Source organism: Camelina sativa, chromosome 19 (genome assembly GCF_030686135.1).
Source record: "Camelina sativa cultivar CO46 ecotype springtype chromosome 19, ASM3068613v1".
NCBI classification, from domain to species: domain Eukaryota; kingdom Viridiplantae; phylum Streptophyta; class Magnoliopsida; order Brassicales; family Brassicaceae; genus Camelina; species Camelina sativa.
Window position 1 is genome coordinate 11,451,784 of NC_141898.1, and position 26,486 is coordinate 11,478,269.

The window sequence follows — 26,486 nt, forward strand, 5'->3', positions numbered from 1 at the left end:
AGAATCATGGATCCCTTTCAAACAATGAAGCAAATAAACTTAAAATATGCAACGTACGTGGGAGTCCTTACAAACGAATAATATAGATAATAACATATTGATGGATGGTTCTAATTTATTTATATTACGTACGTTGTTTTTCTGATTTCCTGAACGACTTCAGTCTCATCCTGTTGATTATGATAAGCAACACAGGAGACATTCGCAACATGCCTCAATACCTTTACCAGTATTTCTGTAGACAGACAGATCATTAAAAATAAAGTTGAATATATTGTAAATGATTAGAGCCAAAATATATAGAAACATAACTATAAAGAAAGCAAATCAAAAGAAATATATACTCTACTATTTTCGTTGCTTTTTCGACGCCCTTGGATTTGGTCTCCACTGCTGCTGCCGGAGGATCACCCACCATCGCATCTCTAGTGGGATAACCAATCGGCGGTGGCGGTGTGTAGGGATCTGATGAAGTCTGTGAAGGTCTTTCCACTGTGCCCGAAAAGATTAATTAGTTATCTAATTGGTGTGTATAGAATAATTTGTTCATGATTATATCTATATGAGGGCGAAAAAGATTATACGTCGTCGGACATTGATCATGACTTTAGAAAATAATAGAAGAGTTACCGGATAAGGAATTCTGCTCGGATTGATTCATTCTCTGATTCGAGGAGTTGAAGGAGTGATGAAGTGGGAATTATATATGAAGTGAAGTGAGTGTTGTGGTTCTAAATTTAAGGAAGTTGAATATTAAGAAGTTGGGTGCTTGCAAAACTAGACCTCTAATTTGAGTCAATTGCAAAACTGACTACCTCTTTTTTTCTCTCCAATATTTGCCACTTTCTCTCCATTAAATTTTTATGTATTCATTGTATTCACAAAATGTCATTATTTCTAATTTATTTGAATTTCTTGCAAAAATGTTTATTACATTCATATCCTCATCTTCTTCTTTTATTTATGGTTGTGCCACCGCCATCAATTTTCCAACAACCATGAACAACCAAATTTGAAGCTATTAAAGCTTCAACAACCTGAATTTGTAAGCTTAAATAACACCCAATGCTATGAAAACTTCATTTTCTTTCATCTCCTCTCCATTTTAATCCAATAAAATTTGCAAGTGCATTCATCTTGTTATATGTCATGATTCTTGGATAGTGATTAAATTGGTTCTGGGTTTCTTCCATGGTGACTAAAGACGACGTCATTGGTGCTTGACATTGCGAAACAACCACCGATAAGGTTATTTTCCGGTAGATTTCGTGATTTTCCTTGATTTTTTTGCGAAATTAGACTTTATTTGTTAGTCTAACCGTCATAATATCATGTAAAGTCTACTATGTTGTCAATTTTGCAATTAAAAAATTATCGAGTTTCGAGCCCGTAGACTGTAATTTCAGTCTCCTTAATTTCATTTGAAAACAAAAAAATATGGTTCAGACTGCATTATAATCTTTATGTCGGATACTTCGTTTGCAGTCTACTAAGGTGTATTTTTGCAATTGACCAAATTCTTGACTTTTTAGTTATGACTGCCGGACGAAGTCTTCTTCCGATAATAAAAGAGTAGACTTCTATAGTGGCTATTTTTGGATTTGACCAATATATAAAAACATTGACCGTAATATTATTGATATAAAATTAATTAGTTGACTGCAAAAGAAGTCTACTAGTTAAAAAATTAAAATGTTGGTCAACCCCAAAAATGACCACGGCAGACTGCAAACGAAGTCAACATTCCTGGAGACTTCGTATGTAGTCTACTTGAGGAAAGTCAAACTTGGTCAATTGCAAAACTAACCACAACGAAGTTTACTTTTTCTAGTTGACGGATAGATGAAGTCTACTTGTCAGCTAGAAGTCTACTACCAAGTCAATGGTTTGGTCAATTGCAAAAATAACCAGAGTTGACTGTAATCGAAGTTAACTTGTTGAAACTTCCTAAGAAGTCTACTCTGTTCTATGTTTTTAATTGCAAAACTGACCAAAAAATTAACAAAGGAAGACAACAAAAAAAGTCAACTATCCTAGTAGACTTTGTCCGGTGTCTGCTTTATTAAATTGTAATTGCAAAAATAGACCACACAAAATAGATTTCGAGTTAAAGTCTTTGCGTAGAGGCTTGTTTATGTCTAAAATGTTGACATCAACATGAAGTTGTCATAATTTAAAAACCAATTTATTGCAAATTGGTGAATAATTTTTAAGATTTTCTTGTTGTATTCTTTGATATATGTTATGTACTTGCCTCTGTATGTTTTTGAAATGATTATATATTATACATATGGAGAAATCAAGTTTTTGGTTTTCTTAGGCAGTTAGGTCATTAACTTAGACTTAATTTGGAAGTCAACGTGTTGGAGTTCTGTGTGAAGTATGTATTGATGACAAGAAAAATAATCTCAAATTTAGAAAACCAATTCCGGTTTATTTGAAACAGTACCAGAAAAATATAAAGAAAACGACTTCTCTGGCAGACTTCTTTACCAATTAACGTCAAATCAATTTAAACCTTGTAATGATTATGTCGACGACTTTTCTAGCAGACTTCTGCACGGGAAACTGAACCGTCTGCAAATCAATCAAATCAATTTAATATTTGTAATGATTATGCTGAAGACTTATCTGAAAGACTTCTTCAAAGAATGTACAATTCTATAAGTATGAAATGAAGTGATATAGAAACTTTCTAAGAATTACGCAACCGTGAATGATGTCAGTCTACAATACTACAATGAAGTGTATTCTTAGTTATTAACTAGGTGCCGGCCCACGCGACGCGTGGGTTGTGGTGTAGTGTTATTTTTCCTGATTATGTAATATATAGTTTTGAGATAAGGGAATGATGGAGTGGAGTATGAAGTTTAAATTTAAGTAATATAATTTCATATGTAGATATATTTTATAAATGTGACTATACGTTTAGCTTACTACACTATTATATAATATTATAAATGTGACTCCTCTTGTGCATATTAAGTTTAGCATTATGTGGGATGAATGAATGTTGAATTTTAGGATTAGAGTTATATTTATGTTTAATGGGGTTTTAATGCTTTTTGAAGTGAGATTATTTTTATTTAATTACTATATTTGTCTTGTGTTATTAGAAAGGTATTTGAAGAGTTATCTTCGAATTTTTTATTGACATATTGTTTTTTTGTAATTTTAAGCCCAACATGTAGACACAATATTTTGAATACAAAATATTTCTTTTGATGTGTCTTTTAAATTTTTTTTCGTTATATTATTTTATGTACTTCAGTTTGATGGATTTCATAGTAATTAGTTCAGTCACCTTGATGGAAATATTTAATTTGTAAAACATTTTATTTTTATTAATCATCTGATTTTCTTTAAATATTAAATAAGTATGTTTTCGTTCCTACAAATAGGACAACATATATTCTGGTTTAACCATGAAGTTAAGCAATGGAAATGAAACTTGTGATTGCAAGGCAAAATATTGATATTCCTTTCGCCTCTTAGGTTGTCTAGGCATATTATGCAGTCCTCTGTCTCATCAGTGGATGCTTGTGTTTGTGTCCTTGCTAAGTCATCTACCACCACTTCGTAATCCATTCTTGTAAAGGCATTTGTATTGGAATCTTCAATCCGCAGGATGACTTCAAAGGGTGGTGCTATTGTTTCCTCTGATAGGAATACTCCATCGACGAAATTGAGTGTTTGGTTGGTGATTGTATTTGCGGCCTTGTCGTGAAATGTGAGAAAATACTTAAGCAAGTCTTTGAGTCGTGAATTGGACTGGTCGTGGACTTCACGTGTGAAAAAAGGGAATGAGTAGTTGATATTGAACTGGTTTTGTAGTGGTCTGTTGATTTTGAGGCGGAGATGATTGATGGTACTTTGTATTGGGCGAAAGTGGTTTGAAAATCTGATATTTGCCATAGGATTTATTGTGTGGTTTTGTTGTTTCGGTTCTTTCTTGGTCTAGTTCTTTATATATATAATGTTCTCGGAGAGTACTCTTTATATTTTGCATTAATGGGTTTTTATTCTGTATTTTGTCATTTAGTAATAAGTTTCCGTTTTTTTTGGCTGGGGTTTTTACGTTGTGGTCATGTAGAGATATTATTGTACTATTTGAATTTTAGTTAAATTTGTATTTTAATGCTGCATGGTTTATGGAGATAACGTACATTGTTTTGTGTTTCGTATTTTCCTGTGTGTGGGCCTCAATTAGGCCTTCGTTTATATTTTTGTATACGGCACTTTATGTGTTTTTCCTGTTTGTCTGAGTTTTTATGGTCAACAAAGCCGGGACTTGTGTGTTTGGTCATTAATCAATTTTCGGGCTCTGTTGAAATAAGGTTGATGTTTTTTTCCTCCTGGGCCTATCCCGTGACGTTTTAATAGAGTTTCAAACAATAGGTACAGTACAGAATAACTTGAGCAAATGTTAAAGTTTCAATTTTATTGTAATCTGGGGAATTTGGTTTCTTAGCAAAGTACACAGAAAGTAAACGTGGTTTCAGTCCTATTCTGGAGACTTTGCAATTCCATGCCTTGTTTGCAGTTGTGATTTTGTTTGGTGGCCTGAAATGGGGTTCCGTTTCTTTTTTTGTTTACCTGTTACCACCAAAACTTCTTGATTTTAAATCGTGATGAATAACATATAATAAAGAGTATGCTAAAGTGTTGTTTGTTTTGGGGTTTTTAAAAAATTTAAAGAGAGGGATACAGCCTATTTCTTATTACGTACTTTTGCCTTTTGGTAGTGGCCAGGTCTTGTTTCGCATATGTGGCTAAATGTCTTCATGTCCTGCAATTAAAAATATATAAGTTTTGTAGAGGATGATATTTGTTCTGTCGGTAATATTGAAAAGAAGGCTTACTGTTTGTCCATGGTAGACCGTTGAAAATTTCTTTGTAGACTACATTACTGACTGTTGGTTTGGCATGAAGAGGCTTCATGTTGATGACCTTTAGCCCTTGGGCAGAGGTTACTCGTGAGAAGGCGACATACAGTTGCCCATGGCTAAAGACTGGATTCGGAAGATACAAAGCTACCTTTTTGAGGCTTTGACCTTGACTCATTGTTAATTGTCATGGCGTAGCATAAACGTATCGGGAATTGTCTTCTCCTTAGGGTGAATGGATAAATTGTGTCGGTGGGTGACAATATTATCCTTGGAATTATGACAGTCTTCCCAACATGAGTTCCGGTGAGTAGTTCTGCTTCAATGACGCGTTCTCCTAGCCTGGTGACAACCATTCTTGTTCCATTGCAGAGGCCTTCTTTTTGGTTAAGGTTCCGCAGAAGCATTACTGGTGCACCAACCTTTAAAGATAAGACATGATTCGGAAGACCAGAGAACTTAAGTGAATTCAGATACTCTGGGGGGTATATCCCATTCTCGTCCTCCATGTTGCTATCACCAATCGCAACAGAATCTGAGCTATAGTACTCTTTCACTTCACCTGGAATTTGGTCTAGCAAAAATTGATTTACCTCGTCTACAGCGTCATTTTTGGGAGTGAGAATTGCTCTTTCAGTTAAGTATTCTTGTTTGGTGTATGATGTTTGGAGATCCTCATAGCATTCAGCGACGATCGCAGCGATCGGATGTTTCGTATTGCGGAGTAACAACCTTTCGTCCATTAATATTTCTTGGCTTGTGAGGATTTCATTTTCACTTGTCTTTACTTCTTCCGCCACCCCGTCTCCCACATCCAGCAACCATTTTGCGAATTGTTTCTCGTCTGGGTTCAGCCGCATATTCTGCTTTAACTCATATACATGACACGAACTCCAAAGATAGGACCGATTAATTGCAGCCATGATGCTGTCTTGTCTACTCCCTTGTGGTATTACTGGTAAAATCTGCCTGAAATCACCACCTAGAACAACTGTTTTCCCTCCGAAGGGTCTCTCACTTGACATCAGGTCCCGCAGGGTTCGATCTAGGGCCTCAAATGCATGACGATGTGTCATTGGGGCTTCATCCCAGATGATTAATTCAGTTTGGATGATGAGTTCTGCCACAAATGTTCCTTTGTTTATGTTACACATAGTGTCGTCTAGTGCATTGAGAGGAATTTTGAAGCGTGAGTGAGCAGTTCTCCCCCCCGGTAGAAGTAATGCTGCTATGCCAGATGACGCGACGGGTAGCACTATTTTTTTCTCAGACCGTAATCTTGAAATGATAGTTTTGTAGAGAAATGTTTTACCTGTTCCTCCCGGGCCGTAAACAAAGAATAATTTCCCTTTCTTCTCGATAACAGACTCTATCACTGCATCATACACTTCCCTCTGCTCTTTGTTCAGGGTGGCGAAGAGACTGTTATGGTCAGCTAGCTCTTTGGGAACATTATACCGTTTTTCCTCCTGTAGCAGGCTATTTCTCAAAGCTTTTAGTAACTCTTTATCTGGAGTTGGCATGTCAGAGTAATCAGCAAGTGATTTATCACTTTGCAAAAGCAGCTTCTCGATTTCCAAAAGAGTATATTGTTCTAGCTCTGCATCACCCACCTGATAGCTTGGGAAATCAAATTTTCTCCGCAAGGTGTGAAGGATATCATCTGATAAATCATGCCAACAACGTTTCCAAAGTTCTGATGGGGAGCCGACCTCACAATAGATTAAGAGTGTGACAAACAGTCTCCTCAGCTGAGCAGCGGTTGCCCAGTTAGAGGCTTCACCCATGGCATCGCGCCATTCTAAGTCTGAATCTAATAAACCCGCTGCATAGCATGCATCTCTGTATGTCTTGTGAATAAAACCATTGACTGTTCGGATGTCTTCAAAACATGTTGGGCCTCTAACATAGTTTAGCCGAATTCGAAGGTAGTAAAGATCTCCAGAGCTTGGGTGGATGTTGTAAATCCTGCCTATACTATCCCTTTGTTTTCGTTTCGTCCATATTTTCAGGGATGTATTCCACACATAATACTTTGGGAACTCGATGTATGTAAGTTCCCGTGCTTCGCTGTCTGTCTTGTTGGTTTCCATCCATTCTGTGAACATAGTGCTCTCAATCAATGGCCTATCCATAACACTTTCCATATCCCCTGTTTCACTGAACATAACACTCTGCTTTCCTTCCAAATGTAATCTTAGCCGTTGGACAGAAGGTTTTCTGTAGTGTATGTCGTTTCCAAATATTCTCCACATAGCTTCACAGGCTGATAAATAGCGGCATTCTAGATAGTTATGTATCTCATCATATTTTTTCGATACTGTAGTTCCCTCGTTGTTGCTTGTTTCGCCATTCCTCTCCAGGTAAATTGTTGCCTTATCCACCCCTTTAGTTATGTACTTGAAAAGATATTTCACTGCTTTTGATTTAGCACAGACTTCGACGTTGATATGTGCTTTATATTTCTTCAGAATTGCCATGTTGTGGGGAACGACGTAACGATTGTCAAGCAAGGTGCTACCCTTCATAACTGTCTTAGTTGCATCTTCTCGTCGTCTGTAAACAACATACCCTGAGTCATTCACTGATGTAGAGGCGGTGTAGGATCTTGGATATTTTTTGGTGCACACTCCATTCTCCATACATGGTGATGCTGGGCGGTCATTTCCACATGGGCCATGCATCATGTGTTGTTGGACCAAGCTATAGCCTTCAGGATCTTCCTCTTTGTCTGGTATTTCAGCTGAAATCATGTTGTCCACTTCATCCGGTGTTAAACTTTTATATTCTCCCCCAAGCCATAGGAGAATGTGAGCATGAGGCAATCCGCGTTTTTGGAACTCAATAGTGTAGACAACTGAAATTGAAGATGGAGTTTTTGTTAGTTTTGCCTTTCAAGTGGTAAGAAATGAAAGATGTTAATTGTTACTGGAATATATACCTGCTGTCGGAGGGCTGAGTAAGTGGCCTTTATCAATATCGCTTAACAATTGCCCCAGTTTAAGTTTGAAGATTCTGCATTCTGCATCTGGCCTATCATTTGGTGTGTTGTTTCCGGACAACTCTAGAAATTCTGTAATCTCATCCCAATTAGGATTACATGTCATGGTGATGAAGAGATCTGGATTACCATAGGTTCTACAAATAGCCATGGCATCGTGATAATTTTCTGCCATATATCTTGGACCCCCTGTGAATGATGATGGGAGAATTACACGTTTACCTAGCTGTTTTGGATCTGTATCACCTTTGTCCACAGCATCACGTATGTTTTTGTAAATGTCAGCTCGTAATTTCTTCTGGTTGTTCCTTAGGAAGCTTAGGCGTTCTTGCTCAATTGCTGTATAAGCGTCGACTGCATACTGATGAAATAATCTCCCACTCTTGGTTAAAGTCATTCCTTCTGTAGGCCGTGTTTGGAACTGATATGCATAAAATTCCCGTAAACTAACAAATGACCTTTTAAGAAACTTCCCGTTGACATCCAAGTTTGGAATTTGATCATGATAACCAATCTCTCCATATAGAAACAACAACGGGTATTGCAAACTCATAAGTCGAGGATGCTTCTCATTGATTATCTGCAAACCATCTGAGTGTGGGTAAACAACAATATCTCGCTCGCATGTGGTAGCTGATAAATCACCGACAATGAGGCCGGCTATTTCTTCAGTAGTTGGTAACTCATATTGTCTGCCGTAGCGGCGTTGCCCAACCATTCGAATCGAAAATTCTGGGACACCACCATCATGTATGTCGCGAATTTTACGGAATGATTTAGCCAGGTGGTTATGTGTATCAACCATTTCAATCAGAGAAGCCATGATAAGGGGATCCAAGTCTTCAGAATTGGGTTTTCTGGTCATAGTATTTAATCGGTTTTGTACCTCATTGGCTGTGTCGAAAATATAAAGCTGCAAATAACGTGGGGGATCCCCTTCCTTTGGAAGCAATGATCCGATTTTGTGGTAGTTCCCGCCATGTATTCGAAATGAGAAAGGGCCAGAGGTATTTGAAATCGAAGTATCCACTTTCCCACCCATAGATGTGAAGGCCAACATTGAATTGTATACTCTTATGTTTCTTCTAAAGTGGTCTGAAGTTGATATCAAATGCTCAATCAAGGGGGGTGGGGCGGATATTGGGGGGAGCTTAACACGGCCACGCTGACAGCAAATGGTGTAGAACAAAGTTCCCGAATATCCATCTTTGACCGTACTTTCTCCACGCCATACTATTGCATGACATTTCGGACATTGGAGCAGTTCGAAAGGATTTTCGGCTGTTGCAGGGTAACAAACTGGGTCAGATTGAGGATATATTATATTTACATATATAGCGGATTGTAAAAAACAGTGCGGATGTGCAATTATTTACCAGCCTGATAATTTATCCTTGTTGGGAAAAACAGTTGGGCAAAATCAGATTAAACGAAGTTGTGAAATCGATTGAAAATCGTGAAACAATGTTGTGAGACTAAGTTGTGAAAACACGGGTGACTTCTGTAGAAGACAAACGAAGTGAAACCTCGTTTTCTAAAGGGGTAAAAGATATACTTTGCTTTGGATAGTAGGTGTTTTATGGGCCTTATTTTGAGTTTGGGCCTAAAGATTTTTAATTTACTCACAAGCTTGAAGAGAATGAGTAATTATAATTTTGGGCCATACATACCTTTTTTACTTTTACGTGATTTTGATGGAGGTTTCGTTTTGGTAGGGGTTCCTCCTGTTGCCTTGCCTGTACGGGTAATTTTTATTTGGCATTGTAATAGTCGTTATTTATTAGAAATAGTTTAAGGAAAACAAAGGTGTATGTGAACTTATAATAGGATACACAATTACTTGGTCTGGGTAACGGTTGAACGGGGCTTGCCGTGCTACTGGATGGTACATCTGCATGTTATTGTATTTAACTTTAGTAAGAAGTGGATCAGCAACAGGAGATTACACCATGTAAGAAACGCTAAACACTACAATGCAATATGTCAATACCTAGTGGGTTAATCTCGGAGACATTGCTGGTTGTACTATGAGATGATGGGAATAGGAGTTGACGGCGACTATTGAGACGTGGGTGCTGGTCTCCTATAGAGTCATCCAGGCGCTGTTTTTTCTGGGGGCTTGGAGTCTCCATCTTGATAATGTGGTAACTTATTACTTGGAATTGGAACTTTATTTATTTATTTTTTTTAATCTCATATAGGAGTAGTAGTAACTTGGAGTTTTTTGAATTCCGTTTAAACGTTGGAGTAGTTAAAGCCATTTATTGGAGTTTGATTTCTAATAATATTATTAGAACGGGTTGTTTATTTTTTAAATTCAAGCATTGGTTTAGGCTGTGACCTATGGTGATATCTTAGCAGGGGTTTTTATTTTGGCAGGCGTTTTGTAACCCCTATTTATCGTAATTTAATGACCATAAAATACCAACAGCTATATGCCCACAATCATAATGAGAATACACACAATCTTTATTTGCACATAAAATATTTGGGGGGAAAAAAATACAATTACAAATATCCCTTCTTAAAAGCCTCAACGATCACCAAGAACACCCTATAAATATACACACATACATAAAAACATTAGGCAAAAAAAACCTTAAATATTACCAATATTATATTTGACGGCACGAAGAGGGAACCGAAGGTATTTCTTTCTTTCGTTGTTTTTTTTAAAATTTATTTGTTATTGTTGTTGGATGGTTTACAAACGCCAATGAAATATATTGTAATTGTTTAGTTCTTAACTTTACGTAAATGTTGTTATATGGGTTAAATACCAAATTTTAAATGGTTTAAGTTTTTGTTTTTTTGCATTCATATAGATTTGATCTTGCAAAATGGCACAACCCAAAAGAATCCAACTACGGCTAGAAGATTTACCTATTGAGCTAATCAGTGAAATATTGGCAAAAGTAGGTGAGAGGTCACACCGCGATCTAGGCGCAGCAATTATGAGTGGCCCACTCCTTTACGGAGCGTCAAAATCACCAGAAGTCTTCCAAAAATTACACATACGGCCTATTTTGCGTTTACCACGCCGTGCCTATCAACTTTACCCAAACCTAATTGAAGTCTGCGCTAAACACGGTAATACAGAAGCATTGTATTTTCAAGGGCTGATTGAGTTTTTCCTTCAATCCAACCTAAAATCCGGGTTGGAAAAAATGAAGGAAGCAACACTGACATCAAACGGAGAAGCAACGTATGTGTATGCAATTATGTTGACAGTCAACGGTGAAGTTGAGGAAGCCGTCCAGCAGTTGAAAAAATTAGAGTGGCATAAAAAACCAAACCAGCTGCGCTTATATAGAAACCGTGTCATATGGAAGATAGATGGGATCGGTGTCCAACAATTAGGAAGAATGACTGCTGCAGCAAAAACAGTTCCAATAGGGAAATATTGCATGTGCGAAACAATGGAGGCAGCTTGCACCGAATGTGTTTTCTACAAAGAAATGAATTATTTAGCTTATTTTATGTAACCATCACATAATATTCAAACATGGGATTAGGATGTAATGGGCGCCTGTTATAGATTGAATTTTGTTTCTTCCCGTTGTTTACAAATAACTAATAATGTATGTGCGAGAGGAAAGAGAGGTAGAGAAGCTATTGCCAATACTCTTGCTATTATTTAATTTAAACAAATCAGTTATGGGAAATTATAATGTTTAGAAATCTTTAATTGATTTCGTAGAGTTCGTCTCTCGTTTACATTTTTTTGTGGAGCAAACTAAGGCTACTGCATCAGGCCTTTGTCGGGAATACTTGCTTTAGGGAATGAGATCGTATGGACGTCTACTGCATGCCATGGGAATCTTGTACTCTGTATTATAGTGGTAACGGGATTTAAAATTTGATGAGTGGATATATTATAGAATTATTGGATGGGTTAAACATCATCAGAATTAGAATTTCAAATTATTAAATTATTGGATTAGTATCTCATATGGTGTATGGTAAATCATATATCTATATAGAGCTTTCCAAAACTTGGTTGATCCCTTTGCCTCATAATGAATGAAACATCTCTGTGGTTGTAAAATGCAAAATTTGATTATAAACTCTACAACACTGCATTGTTTGTTGTCTTCTAGCGCAGCGTAAGTTTGGGGGTATGGTTGAAGCTGTCATTTAGTGTTTGGCTAAATACAACGTGGTGGTGTCAAGATGAATTAGGGTGGAGTATATTTAAGGTGAGAAAAAGATTTTGTCCTTTTTTTTTTGTTGATTTTAAACCGTCAGGGTGGAGTATATTTAAACGGATTTGGTGAAATAAATGTATTGTCATTATTGTCATTATTTGATTTTATGCGTTTTGATTTTTATTTTCAAATTGAGAAGTAATTGTGTAAATTTAAGATCTTCATTATTGGTGGTCCTAAAATTATTGCTTAAAAAACGGTAGGAAGTATCTCTAAGATCTATATATCTCTTCAAGACCCCCCATTTTATAGTAAGACTTAAAAGTTTTGTGTGGAAATATGACTAATGTATCTGAGCTTAGGCTAGCTTTCCATATACCAGAGGAGAAGGAATGTTTGTTCAATGATGAAGATGGTGGTCCGAAAGAGTCAATGTTTTTGGCATTGATGAATTTGAATAGGTCGAATTCTTTGAGTAGGACACTCATGTATGCCGAGATTCCAAGTTATTTTATTTGGAATAAGAAAGAGAAAAGGTTTCAGGCAAGGAAAAGAGGTTCCCAAATAGGAAGGTTAGAGGTTGTTCCTCGACACATGGGGGAATTGTATTATTTGAGAATCCTTCTAAATATTGTTAGAGGACCTACATGTGGTGAAGATTTGCGAACTTATGAAGGTATTGTTTATGGAACATACAAAGAAGCATGTTGGGCACGGGGTATAATGGAGTAATAATCCTTTGGTTTATGTTTTCATGAATGTTTTAAATTATGTATGGGAGTTCTTTATTTTCCTTCTCTATCTAATCATATAATAAAACATGGTGTTTGGTTTTCTCCCACCTGATTTGCCATTATTTGACATAATAATATGTAAAGATGCTATAACAATCCACTTTAACCACTGTAAATCAATACTTTATAACTTATTAAATCCAATAAATAACTTTGTTTTAAAATGATGATAGCTCATTCGAATCCAATAATTAATATTGGCATTAACTTTCTTTACAGTATATATTCTATTTGTATAAGTGAAATAGAAATATTAAATCGAATACAATAATTAATACTGACATTTCTATTTTTTGTTAAAAATATATTCAATCTTAAAATATATATATATTCAATCTGTATAAGTAAAATACAAATATTTATAAATTTAAGTGAAGAAGGTTTGCTACATATTTCAAATACCAAACGTCCAATTGGGGATTTGGTTTGTTTTTTGTGTTGGGCAATTTTGTGGCCCACTTATTATATAATCTTTAACTAATTTTGTGTCCCTCTTTTTCTGTAAATCCACTACGTTGGGCAATCTCATCGAACAGCTAGATGATATGAACGGGTCGTCGACTTATTTTTTCACAAAATTGGCCTTAATAGAGTGATTGGGCCTTTTCTGTAGTTTTGAAGCCCAATTAAAATTAGACTGCTCTGTTTAATCTATGAGCAATCTTATTTTTGAAGAGATGTCGACTTATGTATTTTATTATCGGATCTGTATCTTCTTCTTCGTCACTCTCTCTTCTCCTTCATTCCCCTGATTTGATTCTTCACCTTAATTACCCTAATCCCTATTTCTGACATCTATTTCTGTTAGTTCCTTCATAAGAACTCCACAGGCTAAACGGCACCACAAACCCCAACCGGAACTGCTTTGATTGCTCATCTTCGGGATCGGACTGTAGAAGGTATTGAAATTAGGGTTTCAAGGTATTGGGATTCCAGGGAAACTCAAAGAATCAAAGAGGAATTTGAGGGAGATTGAAGAAAGTGTGAAGAGCCATGGAGAGAATTGAGACCTAGATGTGGTAATTAGGGAAGAATTTAGAGGAAGTTAGTAAGAGACGCAATTGGCGGAGGAAAAATCACATTCCCTGTTTCCCTTAACAGGTTTGTTTTTTATTGTTTCTAACATTCCATATTACATTCCATATGGTCTCGTTACCGAAAGCTCTCCGATCCAACTACTCTTAACATTTAGACCATTAAAAACCAATCCAACTACGTAGCCATGTTACTCTTTCTCCTATCAACAGTATACTTATTAGAACCGTAAACTAAAGTTTGTTCAAATCTAATATCGCCTTATATAGAGTTGAAAGTGATGGTAACGAAAAGAAAAGGTGAATTTAACCTGACAAACAATTTAAATGTCCTAATTTTGTGAAATCTGTTACTGACTGAGATACCCTCTTGTACAGGGCTGGTCGTCTGCCTGGATTTGACAATTTTGTATTTGATGAGTGGAAAATGCTGCAATCATATAGAAGCTTAAAGAAACAACGACTGGAGATGAGACTCAAAATAGAAGCGGAGGTAAACAATTCTAGAAAGTGGAAATCATTAATCTTTAAATGAATTTAATTATTTGGAGTTCCCAGTTCGGGCCTTCTTGCTTTCTCTCTCTGCTGGTTCTAGTGGCGAGCCTTGACCACTGATGTCATTACAGTTTGCAGTGGCTGGTTGTTGGACTTCGGTGCAATGCTTCTCTGATGTCTCTGAGGGTTGGTCATGGTCGTCAACTTCGTTAGGACCAGTTGATGTCTGAGGCGGTGGATGCTGGACTTCACTAACAACCCGAGTCACGGTAAATGTCTCATACTTTGATTTGAAGTTGTAGCCTGAAATTTTTAATTCAAACTCGAATGTCCTCCCAGTTAACTCTGCAAGTACTTCAGGCACACCATCCTTCATTGCAGGCTATATAAATGGAGAAGAGAATGATACGTAGAGAAAATAAACATGAGAAAAGGATTAATGCGCAAGTTGTATGCATGGGGGAGAGGTTAGGCTGTTACAAACCTGTGAGTCAATCAACTCTGTAACTCCAATGTGTATCAATTGTGTGGTGGGTTCATCAAGCATAACAAATATTGTTTTGTCTTTACCGTCTGTGACAGCCAGTTCAACCCGATACTTGACCACACCAATAGGCTCACCAGAACAACGTTTGCAAATTAGGGAAGATCCTGATTCCACAAGCTTTAACCCACACTTGCCACATGCAATGTATTTCCACCCTCTGTCAACCACGATCTCTACAATGTAAGCTGTGCATTTGAACTCCTTCTCCTACATTTATAATAGTATGCATGGGTCATGAAAATGAGTTTAGAGTTTGACCGGAAAAAAAAAAAAAAAAAATGAAATGAGTTTAGAGATGGAAACAGTGGAATTAGATTAGGGAATAGACCTGTTCTGTTGAAGTGGATACAAATTTGCGGGCCTCTGCAATTGAAAATGTTTCAATTATTGCAGGAGTTTTACCCCCATTAACAGTTGGTGGTACCCCATCGGGAAGTGAGGAGCTATAATGATAGGAATATATTGTCAAATAAAACATGGTAAGTATTTATATATTGTTAAACAAAACATGGTAAGTATTTGAAAATATGGTAATTTTAAGTGGGGGAGATGTACCTTTTTGGGAAAACTTTGATAGCTTCATAGTTGGCGTCTCTGTAGAAACGGGTTGAGTATGTTGTGCTCAATGACAGATTGCCTGCATTATCATTTATTTAGTAAGTATGTGGTTAGAGAGGGTAAATTGTGTAGATGTAAATATAGTTTGGCTACCTCCATAGGATTTTGGATTGACAGCCGTGATTATTAGTATAGTTGATTTGCCAACAATAGAAGCATATAACTTCCGGAATTCGGCTGCACATCCATCCCATACCATGATGCGGACATTGTTACCACTGCATATATATTGAGAAATTAAGTTCTAGTAGCTGGGGGAATACTTGTCAACGTTAGATGGGATGAATGAGAAACTTACTCGGCTAGTCGCAAATATAAAGTGATTTTGTCCTCTGAGGATGGGTCATCCAAACTGGTCCCTTGAATCTTTGTTAGTTCCCCAACAACATCTGGAATGTGAGTACTTGTTAATGGGATGAGTAGAAAAATATATAAGTAGATAATGATGCTGATAGACATAGATATTTAGGAAGCACTACCAGGTAAATGTTGATTAGTCCCAGCAAGAGTCCACAATTCATTTTGTTGGCGGAACCTAAACATCTCATGTGGAATCACGGATGTGTTTCGTTCTATGGATGTAAGGATGGTCCCATCCAAGAACTTAATTACGTAGGGATGATCTGTTAGTTTGTATTGTGGATAGCTAGTATCCACTTGAAAGTCAGAAATATTGTAGATGCTCCCCTCGTGAAGGTCATCTCTGAAGCGGTAAACTCGGTATTGGGGTATGGAAACTTGAATTAAGGTAGACTGCATTATATATATCTTTGTTAGTAATTAAAATAAAGGGGCTAAGAAGATGTATATAAACATATGGAAGTTGTATACCTGTTCATCAAGTAGGAGGAAATCTAGGCTGATTATTTTCCCATTTTGATGGAAAGCTTTTGCATGCCATTTGCGTAGAACACGGCCACACACCATTTGAGGATCACGCCCTGGCTGTAGGTCCTTCAATGGAATTATAGTCATACTTGGTAATTGGTAATGGTGGTAAGAATCGAATATGGTAATTTGGTTTATATATAGAAAGAGCCGAGTTTGGGTTTTAAGGGAGACAGTAAAGAGGAAGACGTGGTGTATTTATTAAGAGATCGTGGAGGAGATCGTGATTTGAATATAGGATTTTATAACGTAGTCTTAATGTCGTATATATGAGTTACGATTTCCTGTTAATTTTGAGTTAGGATTTTAATCGTTTGTATGGGAATAAAATTGGGAACCTATTAAATACAGTATCAATCAGCCAATTTAAAGCGTTTGTATGGGATTAAACGAAATACCAAACAGCGAATATCGTACGAATTTAAGGTAGATATTTTCGTTTACAAATTTAAGTGAGACATTAAAGGAGGGACATTAAATTTGCTTAAATACAATATCAATCAGGCAATTTAATTCGTTTGTATGGTATGAGTTACGATTAATTTGAAACCTATTAAATACAATATCAATCAGGCAATTTAATTCGTTTGTATGGTATGAGTTACGATTTTCTGTTAATTTTGAGTTAGGATTTTAATCGTTTGTATGGGAATAAAATTGGAAACCTATTAAATACATTATCAATCAGCCAATTTAAGGAAGACATTAAATAAGTCATTAAATTAGAAAACCTAGTAAATATCGAACAGCCAATAAGGAGAGAGTGGAAGTGTACTTTTATATATATGATTGTTACACTAAATTTTATTGAAATTACAAATTTCTAGTTTTTTTTTTTTCAGTTTTTGGATAATTTGACATAAAAGAGAAACCTGCCATAATTTTATATAAAAATAATTATTATATTTATATGAAATATGAATACAAAATATCTATATTACAAAGTAAAAATACATAATTAAAAATAAGTTCAAACAACTTTTGTATTTAAACTTGTGAATTTTCCACACTGTTGGACCTTGAAACTTCTTTGATATCATTACGTAATCTGCTTCAACCTGCAACAAAATAACACAAACACACGAAAGATGCATTAATAATCTAAATCATCTTTAGGTTATTATTCTGTCAAAAACTATTTTTAAACATACAAAAATCTTTTGAAGCAATCTCCGAACATGGCAAGCACATCATACTTTTTGGTCAGAATTTTCTTTAAAAAATATTCATCGAATTTATCGTTTGACAGAGAAATTAAAAATATTTGTTATTTCTTTGTTTGGTCTTTCCGAGTTAAAAACTCAAATCGATGTGGTTTATGAAAAACATAAGTTAAGAGAGAGATAGAGACTTCATAATTAATGCGATAAACCGAGAAAATAAATTGTTAAACCGTATTTACATATTTTGCCCCAACCCCCAAATAAAACTTAAAGTTTACAAAACAACCCCGCAAAAACAAAAGCGTTAAGATTCCCCCTCTAACTCCGTCTGCCTAAACAAAAGTCATAACGGTGTACCAGCTGACTAAACCCGGTTTACTTCTCTAATTGTTCAAATTTTGGTTCAAGCCTGGTTCGATTGGACCTTGGAGGCTTATCGGTGGCGTATTGATCTTCAATGGAGATTCCTTTGTTGTCACTTCCAGATCTGAAGACGTCGTACTAGGGTTACAAAGTAAAAGGAACACAAGGAACATATAATAACATCAAAATCAGACATAAGTGAAGGAATGGTGTCATTCAATGGAATTAGTTGTACACATATGGTCTCTACCTTTGATCTCCTTCTTTGATCTGATTAACAAAATAATTAAACCTTAAAAATTGTACTTGTAATCAAAACCAACAACGACAACAACAACAACAACTTTGAAAAAAAAATTAGAAGACAAAGAAATTATCCGACACCACAATCAGTTAACAAAAATATATTACAATAAAACAAGATAATGGATCTATTTATCACCTTTTTTGAGTATCCTTCTAAGGACGAACATCTAACAAGGATCGTCATATCTGCTTGAGATGAAATACATCGTACCTGCTTTCTCCATATCCATTACTTTAGCCGCCAGTAACCTAAACGATATTGGTTTCTCAAATCCCTTTCAAAGAACACCAACAAAAACAAATAAATGACAGTTAAAAGAAATGCACAGATCGGGAGGAATCGGAGTAAGAAGACGAAGAAGAAACAGAGGAACATGAGGGTGCTCGCATCGACGATGTCGTTTCGAGCTAAGACAGATCTTCATCAGTACCTTGAGGATTTCTTCGGAGGAGAAGTATGGTTTCGAATTTGGGGAATTCCTTTCTCGGCGGCGAAGTTTTGTCCCATGACTGTGAGATTCACGAGACATCATATGCGAGAGCTTAAGGTTCTAACAAATATTGGTGTTGATGAGAGAAGGGAGCGAGAGTGGCTGATATATTTGAAGAGAGAAAAGAGAGGAAGAACACAAATCCAAAGAGAAAGGGGAATAAGAATGTTGAAGATTAGAGAGAAAATGGAAAAAAAATTAGGTTAGATCATATCCCAGATTTTAGTCTTTTTGTGATATTAATGTCTGCTCAGGCTGCGGTGGCTGAGAGATCACATAAAAAACTAGGTTTGACTTGCAGAGAAGTATATATATGGTTAAATTATCCGGTTAGGTTAAAATCAAGGAATCGGTATGCATTCAGTTAAGTTCAACTATCGGTTTGGTTAAATTATCGGTGAAATTAAAATAACATAATATTAATAGTTGATGACATTACAAAATCAACCACCAATAGTTTACAGAGAAGTCTACTTAAGCAAACTCTAAATCAAATAATTTTAACCTAATCAGTCTTTTCTTCATTAATTTGACTAGTTTATATTTTATTTCCTCCCTTAATATATAATATATATCCTCGAAATTAAAGAAAGAAAAGACAATATTGAACAATAAAAACAATTAACTCACGGACAACTTAAGTCTCAAGGGCAGACCTATCTTATTAGCCGATGAAAGCGAAACCGATGGTTGAGATGAAAGTGAGAAATGGACAGAAGCATGTTCAACCTCATAAATCCTACCGTCAACTTGCCACACAGGCCTACACATATCGCAAAAAGACGACCCTAATTGTCTCTCTCGAGTCATTTCTGTGAAGCAACATGCATGGTGAATCACATCCAAATGGTTTAATGCAAAGATGGCTTTCGTCACGTACATGACGTACACGTATATGACGTAATCTCGATTTTTTGTTCATGGATCTTTCTTTTAGTTAGCACCTCTTAAAGTACACTCGGTGTTTTTTTTTGTATTCCTTTAGACTCTTTTTTTTTTTGGACAAGTCCTTTCGACTCTTTGTAGATAACCTCTTTTGAATAAGAGTGAGAAGGGAGTACGTTTCCTTTTATTTGCTATGGTTCATATACATATCAAGGGAAATTTTTTTTGTTGAATATGACTCGAGAGAGAGGGTCGTTTGTATTTTTCAAGTTTAAGGTCAAGTTCTTTCTAAAAAGAGTAATTAATGCGATGGCAGACAGGGCTCTTTACCTCTTTCCTTACCAATTATGCTCATAAGTTAGTAATACTCCTAAGTTAGGAATTGTTTTCCTTAGTGCCAAATTGTCAACTCATCAATTTATTTTAACCAAAATCATTTCCATCCAATCCATTAAATCCATAAACCATTTCGACCCATTAATTCAGTAAGACTCAAATTTCTAACTCAATAAGTTTATGGTTTGGATAGGATTGAATTGATCCATAAAAATAGACTCATTTTGACATCCCTAGATTCACTTAAATATATATATATATACTAGAAAATTACCCACGCGATGCGTGAGTTATAAAATCAAATATTTTGTATGTAAAATAAAATTTCATTAAATTATATATGAAATGTTCATGATATTATTTATATATGCTTTGAAAAAAATTTAAATACATATATTTATAAGTTTATAATTATAAAGTGTGTTAAAAGAAGGACAATATTCACATATTGCATAAAAATAAGTTTTGGTTTTAAATTTAGCAAATCATTTCTAAATTCTAAAAATACTAAAATAGCATTTTGCTTTTAATCTTATACTCTAAATACTAAACCATATCTCTTAAAAATTATACCCTGAATGTAAAATATAAAATTCAAACTTAAAAAATATAGATAACCATTGGAAATGGTGTAAGCTTTTTACGACATAATGACAGATGGAGTAAGGGTTACAAGAAAATAGACATGAGGTATGATTGACAACTCAAACAATACCAATGCGATATAAAAGTAGTTTTGCTTTTGTACAGGTTAATCTACTATAATTTATACCACTTTTAATGATTGACATATGTCTATGACGAAAGTATTGAGGTTACAATTAAATATTTTACAATAGGTCTCTGTAAAGTTTTTCCGTGTAATGCGAAAGGATGTTGTAAAGTTTGGGAAGTGATTCCAAAGGGGCAATAAAGAAATACATGATCTTTTGATCATGTATATATGCATTACACGGTAAAATTAGGCTCAATCTTTTTATCAATATGCAAAGTAAATTTTTTTTTTGCAATGGGGATAAAGAACTTTTAAAAATGAAAAACAAAGCAAATTTACAAAACATAAACCTAGAAATATATTGTAGTTGTAGATTAGAGGACTTAAGAGGAGAAATCTAAGGGACTTACAACTATAATATTAAGAGTGAATGTTCAAAGTCAAAGAGATTGCGCTTTAGGACTCAAGCATTAGGCTCATCTTCATCACTTAAGACTTCCAACTATAGTTTGGAAGTTAAAAAAATCACATTACAAAACAATGCAAAAACTTTAAATTATGACTATCATAAAACATAATCTTTGAAAGAGGCTAATATATATTGACAAGGCTCTGATACCAAAAAAAAAAAAACATTGACATGGCTTTGTAAACGATTTCTTCAAATAGTCCTAGAGAAATTAATCTGTTTGTAACAACCCTTCCCGTTTTTTTTTATAGTATTAATTCACTAGTGGTCCCATACCCACTAACAACCTAGCAACAATCAACAACAGCGGATAACAAAAACAATTCCATTAAACCAATAAGAATTCCAACAATAACAATCCAATAACCAACAATGCAATAACCAAATTCCAACATCCTACAATGTTCTATCAACTCAACACTAGCAACCTAACAATAGCTAGACCACAATCAATCAAGTCTCTAGAACATCCTCCTCCTCATCGTCCTGATTCCACGATCACACTTTACCTTTACCTGCACCACAAACACAAATTGCAATGCATGAGTATTTTATAAACACTCAGTAAGGCAATCCTCCCATCTATTGGGCTATACACACAAGAAATAGAGACATCTCTAACCATCAATAAACAATCAACAATAACAAACCAGGACTCAGCATCGACCAACACCAACATGCATCGACCGACACCAGTTGGAGGTTGCGTCGACCGACGCAAGATCTGCATCGACCGATGCAAGACTAACTTGCATCGACCGATGCTCCCATTGCATTGACCGACGCATGCTCGACATAGCACGAAAACCCTAGATTTTACGCGCCGTCCTCGCATTTGCATCGACCGACGCACCAAGTGCATCGACCGATGCAATGCCGAGCATGGTTTTCCTCCAAAGCTTCTCGCTGGATCTTCGTTTATACAACTACAAAACTCAATCCCAAGCCACAAGAAAGCTTCCCAGCGTCCCAAAAAACAAACTAACAAGCCTAACCACACATAACAAACAAATCAGAGATATCTCCAGCTTAGATAAGCCATGGTCATGCACTTACCTTTGCCACAGAAGAAATCCGACCCAAACACAGGAAGAAAACGCTCCTAGGAAGTTCCTACCACGATCTAAGCCTCAGATCTCACAGGAAAACGCCACAAACTTCCAAGAATCTCCCAAAAACGCTTAAGAACTGATAAGACCTCTTTCCTCTCTGGTTTTTCTCCCCAAAACGGCTGAACTTGTCGAATGAGACAAAACACGACTTAAAGGTTTTCCCTAACCCAAGACGCAGCGTTTAACTTAACTCGTCCGCAGAAAACTTAACCTGCATCGACCAATGCACTATATGCATCGACCGATGCAATCCCCTAAACCGGGATTTCGGTTCGCAGATGTTACACTGTTAATCATCATACTGCAAGACATCATGCTTTTTCAAAAAAAACTTCATAAGAAAAAATATTTTTAAAAAATACCATGGGAAATGATGGGAAATGATGGGAAAAGAAAGATATATAGTGAGTGATTGTTTTCTTCATTATTAGCCATGTGAGCATTGGATCTTATATAATACACTAAACATTGTTTGAAGTTTGAAAGGAATTTCATTGACACATTATTCTGAGTAATCACATTCATGGCAATAAATACAGTTATAATGCATATTAATTGTAATTAATTTGGTCATATGCATCATTGCAACGTGAACAATTTGAACAAAAGAAAACGTCCACCCATAATGTCATAAATGTAATTGATTGAGAGAATTAATGTAATCTAAAGAAACTGAACAAATAAAATGTCCCAAATTAAAAAAAATATGTGTAGACAATTTAGTTTTAGATTAGCAATAATGTGTATTTTTATTTCATTAAAATTGAAAAAATAACACATGTTTAAAAAAATAGACGGGTGCCAAATGACAATTTCTCTCAACTCTATTTTATTATAGTTTAATATATATTAAATATTGACATGTGAAACCGATAAAAATAGTTAAGTAATAAAGTTTCGGTTGCGATAAAAAAATAAGTGACAAATTTATATATCGTAAAAACAAAATAGAATAAATATATTTTTGTAAAAACTATAGAGATTTTTGCTATGAAATAATACTAAATTTAAAAATCAAAAATAATTAAAGATTTGATAGACAAAGAGTAAAGAAATTTAAAGGAACATTAGTGAGGAATTTACAAATCGTATAAATTAAATTAGATGAAATATATTCTTGTAAAACGATTTTTTTTACCAAAGTAAAATATATTGATTCTTGCTATGAAATAATATTAATTAATACAATCCAAAAATAATTAAAGATTTGGTAGAGGAAGATAAATCTGAGTACTTATCTAATAAAATTAAACTATATAGATTTTGTAAAATAGATTAGATTTTCTTTAACAAAAGTAAACTATAGAGATTTTTGCTATGAAATAATACTAAATAAAAAAAACCAAAAATAATTAAAGATTTGGTAGACGAAGAGTAAAGAAATTTAAAGGAACATTAGTGAGGAATTTACAAATCGTATAAATTAAATTAGACAAAATATATTCTTGTAAAACGATTTTTTTGTTTTTACCAAAGTAAAATATATAGATTCTTGCTATGAAATAATATTAATTAATACCAACCAAAAATAATTAAAAATTTGGTAGAGGAAAATAAATCTGAGTGTTTATATAATAAATAATGTGATTTTTAACCAATTAGGTCATCAAAAAGGAATAAAGCAGATGATAGAATTGATGATGATGTGAGAAATGAGGGACAACCAACCATAAGTAAAACATTAATATCTTCTCAGATTATGTAGTTGATGCTACGAAATGATGTCAAGTTCGTAGAGGCAGAGAGGCGTGGACAAGAAAGAAATTATATTTAACTTTTTAATTAGTTATGTTGGCTAGGGAACGGGCCTATTTTTTGGTTTCTCTGCTCCATAGTTTTGAAATAAAATTGAAATAAGTGTATGTTTTGTTGGCTAGGGAATTGAGATGAATCTATTTACGTTTCTTTAACCCATAATTTTGAATTAAATTGAGAATGAGGACATGTGTCAGCTATATAAGAAGTCAGATGTATTATATAAGATATATATGATCACTTAGAAAAACTGTAAAGTGAAACACAGCCATCCTGATCACTATTTCTATCACTATCGTCAAAAAAAATTACTTCTTATAGTAATAGTTTGTATGAAATCGTTAATTCCGAAGTTAATGAGTCCCATGCAAGGGTCATTCAATGTTGATCGGAAGCAAAACCGTAAGAATTCACTATAACAGGGGAAGCCGTCTGACGTTGATGGAGCATTAGTTACGACTTATGACTAGGTTTTTTTCTTTTCTTTTTTTTCTTTGATTTATATAGAAACAAAATACACAAAGCAAATGGGATCATGGATCCCTTTCAAACAATGAAGCAAATCAATTTTAAAAAAAATGCAACGTGAGGATCCTTACATACGGATTAAATATATATATAAAACATATATCAATGGATCTTCCATTACGTGATGTTTTTTCTGGTTCGGTCAACGACTTCAGTCTCATCAGAAGTCTCATGCTCATGCTAAATTTAGTGTCACGATGAAAGTACTTTCTGTAAGACTTCAAGGCAACCACAGAGACATTTCTGACAGCATCTGCCAATAGTGTACACAGACATAGCATTAAAAAAAAAAAAAAAAAATTGAACGCCGCGTGAATATCTTGAAAATGATTAACGGATAATTAGAAAAGAAATAAATATGTACTCTAATTTTTCGTATGATTCATCGACGTCCTTGGACTTTGTCTCCACTGCTGCTGCCGGAGGATCACCCACCATGGCATCTCTAGTCGGATAACCAATTGGCGGCGGCGGTGTGTAGGGATCTGATGAAGCCTGTGAAGGTTTTTCCACTGTGCCCGGAAAGATTAATTAGTTATCTAATTGATGTGTATAGAATAATTTGTCCATGGTTATATTTATATGTGGCCAAAAAAGATTATATGTCCTCGGACATGATCATGACTTTAGAAAATAATGAGTTACCTGATAAGGAATTCTGCTCAGATTGATTCATTCTGATTTGAGGAGTTGAAGGAGCAATGAAGTGAGAATTATGAAGTGAAGTGAGTGTTGTGGTTCTAAATTTAAGGAAGTTGAATATTAAGATTTTTTTATACAAAAATATCCTCGAAATGAAAGAAAGAAAAGTCAATATTGAACAAAAAAAACATCTATCTCACGGACAACTGAAGTCTCAAGGGCAGACCTACCTTATTAGCCGAGGAAAGCGAAACCGATGGTTGAGATGAAAGTGAGAAATGGACAGAAGCATGTTCAACCTCATAAATCCTACCGTCAACTTGCCACACACAGGCCCACACATATCGCAAAAAAGACGATCTTGTCTCTCTGGAGTCATTTCTCTGAAGCAACATGCATGGTGAATCACATCCAAATGGTTGAATGGAGAGATGGCTTTCGTCACGTACATGACGTACACATATATGACGTAATCTCAATTATTTTGTTCATGGATCTGTCTTTTAGTTAGCACCTCTTAAAGTACACTCGGTGTTTTTTTTTTTGTATTCTTTTAGACTCTTTGTAAATAACCTCTTTTGAAAGAGAGTGAGAAGGGAGTACGTTTCCTTTTATTTACTATGGTTCTTATACATATCAAGGGGAATTTTTTTTGTTGAATATGACTCGAGAGAGAGGGTCGTTTGTATTTTTCAAGTTTAAGCTCAATTTCTTTCTAAAGAGAGTAATTAATGCGATGGCAGACAGGGCTCTTTCCTTACAAATTATGCTCATAAGTTAGTAATACTCCTAAGTTAGGAGTTGTTTTCCTTAGTGCCAAATTGGGTTAATTAAGTACTTAAGTAGATCTTGTAGTCTTGTAGAGGTCGATTTTACTATATATTATGGCCTGTAACATATGTGTACTACCAAAACTTTGGTTACTGAAGAGTAGATGTTGAGCGAAGAATAACAGAAAATTCATTTGTATATCTTGAATGATATTGCAGTTTTTTTTGGTTCATGTATTTTAATTTTTGCTTGTATTTTGTATTTTTTTTAGGTCCCTCTTTTAGACATTTGATATCGAAGAAAAGTATCAGACTCTCTAAAATTTCGGACTAAACTTCTTTGTATCTTATTTGAATATTATAGTATAAATTCATAGTAAAGAAAAACAAAATTGTGAGATTTAGAACACTACAAAGCCGATGCTTTTCCCAGGTTTACGTCTGTGTGTTTTAACCTCCCAAATAAGGTTTTTGACATCTTATTTGAATCTTATAAGTATACATATGTTCTAAATCATGCATGTATATATATCGAACGTA

General features: G+C 35.0%; 1 protein-coding gene, 1 long non-coding RNA gene and 1 pseudogene across 8 annotated transcripts; all 3 read right to left on the reverse strand.

The window, feature by feature from the left end:
- Positions 1 to 15: 15 nt before the first annotated feature.
- LOC104766120 (uncharacterized) lies at positions 16 to 25,716 on the reverse strand. Of its 2 annotated transcripts, none has more exons than XM_087501746.1 (4): positions 25,407 to 25,716; positions 631 to 664; positions 350 to 492; positions 16 to 235 (listed from the first exon to the last, which is right to left on the reverse strand). In XM_087501746.1, the coding sequence occupies exons 1-4, from the start codon at positions 25,569 to 25,571 to the stop codon at positions 224 to 226; spliced, it is 354 nt and encodes a 117-aa protein (XP_087357872.1). In that variant the 5' UTR covers positions 25,572 to 25,716; the 3' UTR covers positions 16 to 223. The 2 variants fall into 2 exon arrangements, with proteins under 2 accessions (XP_087357872.1, XP_010488241.2); XM_010489939.3 differs by lacking the exons at positions 16 to 235; positions 350 to 492; positions 631 to 664 and adding exons at positions 24,205 to 24,787; positions 24,899 to 25,046; positions 25,180 to 25,274.
- On the reverse strand, positions 4,773 to 5,746 carry LOC147920431 (uncharacterized; annotated as a pseudogene).
- On the reverse strand, positions 17,293 to 19,364 carry LOC104766119 (uncharacterized). 6 transcript variants are annotated; one of them, XR_015590964.1, is made up of 4 exons: positions 18,675 to 19,012; positions 18,380 to 18,518; positions 18,188 to 18,207; positions 17,758 to 18,075 (listed from the first exon to the last, which is right to left on the reverse strand). It is a non-coding gene; the product is annotated as an uncharacterized LOC104766119 (long non-coding RNA). The 6 variants fall into 6 exon arrangements; XR_015590966.1 differs by lacking the exons at positions 17,758 to 18,075; positions 18,188 to 18,207 and adding an exon at positions 17,293 to 17,469; XR_015590963.1 differs by lacking the exon at positions 18,188 to 18,207 and having other exon boundaries at positions 18,675 to 19,364.
- Positions 25,717 to 26,486: the final 770 nt, after the last annotated feature.

Bases quoted from the DNA above. Each gene is read 5' to 3' on its own strand.
- LOC104766120 (XM_010489939.3), bottom strand. From the start codon at position 25,627: ATGTACGTGACGAAAGCCATCTCTCCATTCAACCATTTGGATGTGATT. The intron at 25,047-25,179 runs GTAACTCATTAT...TTCCGGGCACAG, and splicing joins TGAGCAGAATTCCTTATCAG to TGGAAAAACCTTCACAGGCT. The intron at 24,788-24,898 runs GTACATATTTAT...CACTATTGGCAG, and splicing joins GAATCATACGAAAAATTAGA to ATGCTGTCAGAAATGTCTCT.